This window comes from Chiloscyllium plagiosum, chromosome 20 (assembly GCF_004010195.1).
Source record: "Chiloscyllium plagiosum isolate BGI_BamShark_2017 chromosome 20, ASM401019v2, whole genome shotgun sequence".
NCBI classification, from domain to species: domain Eukaryota; kingdom Metazoa; phylum Chordata; class Chondrichthyes; order Orectolobiformes; family Hemiscylliidae; genus Chiloscyllium; species Chiloscyllium plagiosum.
The window spans coordinates 43,199,574-43,204,248 of NC_057729.1; the positions used below are offsets into that span (position 1 = coordinate 43,199,574).

At 36.2% G+C, this 4,675-nt stretch overlaps 1 protein-coding gene across 2 annotated transcripts in view; it reads left to right on the forward strand.

The window, feature by feature from the left end:
* The window catches only part of rbbp8l (retinoblastoma binding protein 8-like), a 102,407-nt gene extending 97,979 nt beyond the window's left edge, over nt 1-4,428 (forward strand). The window contains exon 16 of one of the 2 annotated variants that reach the window (XM_043710629.1): nt 1,332-4,428. In XM_043710629.1, the coding sequence (XP_043566564.1) occupies nt 1,332-1,341 (10 nt within the window). In that variant the 3' untranslated portion in view covers nt 1,342-4,428. The remainder of the gene's footprint in view (nt 1-1,331) is intronic. The other variant, XM_043710630.1, reaches the window with a different exon arrangement.
* Nucleotides 4,429-4,675: the final 247 nt, after the last annotated feature.

Consider the following 4,675-nt stretch of genomic DNA (forward strand, 5'->3'; position numbering starts at 1 on the left):
GGTTTTGGAACTGGTCCTCCTGGGAGCAGATGCGGCAGAGACGAAGGAATTGGGAATATGGGATGGCGTTTTTAAAGGGGGCAGGGTGGGAGGAGGTGTAGTCTAGGTAGCTGTGGGAGTCGGTCGGTTTATAGTAAATGTCCGTGTTGATTCGGTCGTCCGAGATAGAAATGGAGAGGTCTAGGAAGGGGAGGGAGGAGTCTGAGACGGACCAGTTCCAATACCAAACAACCCAGATGGCCTCCTTCTTCAAAGACCGTAATTCCCCCCCAGACGTGATCGACGATGCTCTCATTCCTGAAGAAGAGCTCATGCCCGAAACGTCGATTCTTCTGCTCCTTGGATGCTGCCTGACCTGCTGTGCTTTTCCAGCAACACATTTTCAGCTCTGATCTCCAGCATCTGCAGTCCTCACTTTCTCCTAGTAGTTCAGACTGTGGCCTCTCCATAAATGCCATCCATTTACTGCAGTGTAGTTTACACTGGCTCAGTCAACCTCCACTACCTGTTACTCTTTGAGGAGGTGGGCAAGGTTTCCAGGTTAATTTCTTTATTTGACACAGTCCAGTTCCATATCATTCCAACTGTTTAGAATGTAATCGTCAATGCTCTAATGACAGCTAAACCAAGAGGGAATAATCTGCAATAAACACATTGTTTTAGCACCTCTGGTGTTCTTAATTAGAGAAGGCAGAAAAGCAATGAAACTTCCAGCCCAATTTCATTGTTGCACAAGCTGCTGGATCTTCCCCATCAGGATAGTTTCTCTGGGTCACACCATGCAAAGTGTTTTTATCCCAGGTGGTGCATCATTCATATTTTTAAAAATTGGTATTTTTGATTCTTATAAATGTGAAGAGCCTGTGTTATGTGGTAGAACATAGCCATGCAGGACTCTATCTTTTAACTTCTTGGTCTTAAGTTTAAATGTAGCGTTGACAGTGCTTTAAATAAAATACAGGTTCACTGAAATAAACTTCCTGTTATTTTAATGAAGACATTCACCAAAACATTAGTGGGCAGAACCTCACACAAATATTTTATGGTCCATTAGTAACTTTGCACAACATCACTTCAATCCAGTAATTGGAAGGGAATGGAAGGGGCTCTGTTCCACATCTGGTTCCTGTAGCACACATGGTTCTTACCAAGGCTGGTGCAAAATTGGAAATTTTTTCAAGCAAATTTATCCAAAAATCTGAATCTTTTAAAAATTTAATTCAAATAAAATGGTTGGTAAAATTTACTGTTTCTATGTATTAATTGTTTGTGGATTTTATCTGCCAGAATACCAAGTTATTGTGTTGACAATATATCTTTTACTTTTGCAGTTCAAACTAAGAAGGAAATTTATTACAAAGACTACAAAGCATTAGAACTGAAGATTGAAGATTCTCTGTGAGCAGAAATATTTACATGCCATTGTTAAGCTCTGGTTCAATAACAAAATTCTAACTTTTTTCTGATCAACATTCTAGTGGATCATTAACTGGTTTAGCATTGAAAGCTTATACTAAAGTGTAGAAATTAGCTTTGTTTTTCAGAATCAGATGTGTTATATATCAGAATAACAATAATCTGGACACTTGTTGATCCAGTTCTTGGTTTCAAAGAAATCTGCCATTTCTAACAGGTACTTTCTTGTTGAGCTAAAGAATTGCTGAAGAAATAGAGTACTTCAATTTCCTGATAAAGTCTTTACAGTCTAGGTACAGGGTAAGACCTTCGCTACCCCAATATTATTTCTTAACCATAACCTTTTAAAGTTCCTGCTGTCATTCATTCTTCCATTCCTGATACCAGCTTTTCCTACATCCTCTCTAAATGAGATTACTTACATAACATCAAATTCATAGGACATAAGCTCTGCATGCTAAGACGGGGAAACAGAAGTGAAACAAACATTTCTTTCACTTAGACATCTTATAAATAACAGAAGGATGTCCACTAAAGGCTATCAATCACTCATATAGAAGTCTTATTTTACTTGTGGATTCCTCCTTGTCTTGAGTCTTTCAAATGTGTCATCTCGTTTGACATGAACAGTTGAGAAAACTCCTTTTAGATACTACCCTGATTTTTCTTGATTGCAAATGGAAACTCTTCACTTCTACTATTTTACTCCCAAGAATAGCCTAAGCTTATGTGCCTGTGCTTTATCACACACTGCTGTAATACTTAAGTACACTACATCATTCTGTCAATAGTTATATGACTTATTCAGCTCTACCTACATTCCTCTCAATCTCTGACTTCCTCTGGTCAGAATACTGAAGGTATCGGAATTTGTCTCAGGATATGTAGCTGCAAAACTCACTGTAATTTTTCAAAGAATACAATGCTGGCATTGTACCTTTCACTGGTGGATATTCATTGGAGAGGCTCCCATTTAATGGGTGAGGCTTGATCAGAAACAGAAAGTAAAAAAAACTTCACAAGTATCTCATTTTCATTGACTTTTCTGATCCTAGACTTTAGTAAAATGCTGATTTTTTTAAAGCTACTTTCAATTTTGTAACATTTCAAAAGCAAACAGGAGAATCATGGTATAAATGAGGCAATGTTTCCTTTGGCCAACAGAAGAATTAGTGCTATCATTTCCTGGTATAATATGTGGATTAAAGTGCAGCCAGGCCTAACCTCAGAGCAAACATACCTGAGTCATGCTGGAAACAGTAGCCATTTTTCACATATTTCTAAAGATTGGACAGTGAATCAGCAAAACTACTCTGAGATTGGTGCTCAGTCCATAGACCCAAACTCTGGAATTTGGCGGCAAAGCGTACCTTTAAAGCCAATTAAAATGCAGCTTTTAAATTAATTCTAAACTAACAAAGAATCTGGTTTAGGCTGTTGCACTTCAAAAGAGAACTTACAAGGAGATAAAGACAGTAAAGCTTTCTTTGTGTGAGTTTTGGGCTGTTAAAAGATACATTTGAAGAATTAGCTGCAGTATTTACTCCAGTTAGATAACATCTAGGTTAAAATGCCTGGTATCGATTCGAATTTCTCCAATTTAGTTATAAATGGTGAGAGATCTACTTCCAGGTGTTTAATGTAAATTATTTAAGTCTGCAGATGAAAATAGCAAAGAATCAACTTGGAGTCATTATCAATTCAAACTTTTAAAGCACATTCTGTGAAGCCAAATAGTTTTACAGCCGGAGGACAATATCCACTTTGCCTGCTTCATATATCCAGTTTGAAATACTGTGCACTCTCACGTACATAATTTTATTCATCACACTTTTCATAAAACAAATAAAAAATGGATTTCTGTAGACAGTTTTGAACAGTCCCATGTGTGAATTATAAGAATAATAATAATGATTGGCCAGGGACCAATGGGAAGCTACTCAAAGTGCACCTATCCAGATACTGATTTTCTGACCTGCTGTAATTGGACAATGTACATTGTCTGTACAAACAACAAAATCATCCGTATGCCAGAAATTGCTTCATAGTTGTGGATTAATTGAACTTTATACTAACTATTGATATCACAGTATTTTCACTGTACAAAATGTTGAAATAAATAATGTCATGCAGATGAATGCAATATTCTAAAAGTGCAACTTACCAACACCTTCTAGCCCCTACAGTTTAAATAGTCTATTCAATTTAACTGTGTATTTATAAATCATCTGTAGACAGTGTGCTACTTTGGGAATGTAGACAAGCATTTATATTTATCTTAAGATAAACTTCAGCAATTTCATTTCCTGCATCTCTTAATGTGTTTATGTAAAATTCCTTGTGTGCTCTTTAACACAGCCTATTTAAATTAGTTAAGGGCAATATCATCATGCAAAGCAATGAGACCGTACAACACATTAAGCCCCATATTTGTTATAAAAATAAATGTCCATGCTTTGAGTATTAACTTGTTTTGGGCAGGAATTAAATGATATAAACTAAAATGTCAAAATGTCATCTAAATTCTTTTAGAGGATCTCATTCATGGAATCTTGTTTTCATAAAGTTGATCAGAAAGACAGGCATGTTATCTGATACTGAACTCCTATGTGAACTAATTCTAAAACTGTAAATCTTTAGGTTATCACTGTTATTGAAAGTGTTGCCTTTTCACACTGCTATCTGTTATAATTTTTCAGCAGCTAAGTCAGAAATTGTAAAGAGATGCAAATGGTGTAACTGGGTAAATTGTATTCTATTGCACTATGACAGAATGTATTTGCATTTCATTTTGCTGCAATGGAACTGAATTTTTTTTATACTCATTGTGAAGAGCAAGCACCTGTGTTAAACCAATAGCAGAGTTGTTCATTTTTTATTATTTCTTAGGTAACCAGCCTATTACACCAGTGCAATGTTCACTAGAGAGATATTGCAGGGCATGTAACTTAAAAATGTGAAAAACGTTGCTGAATAAAATTGTTCACTGTAAATAATGATGTCTTTCAGAAAGCTCTGGGCATTCTGTTTTTATTTAATATTTGGACACCAGCCTTTCTCTCCTCTTAGAACCAAAGAAAAACAACTTTCATTATGAGTCCAATACAAAAGCTCACCTTCTCAAATCTCCCTACTGTTCTATAAATATATAGGCTTGTGGTTGAGATTTCCTCACACTGTAAATGTTAACCTGAATGATAGTGTTGTGCAGAGGCACTGAGCAAAGATTAGGCACATTCCTATGGGAAAAGGAAATGAT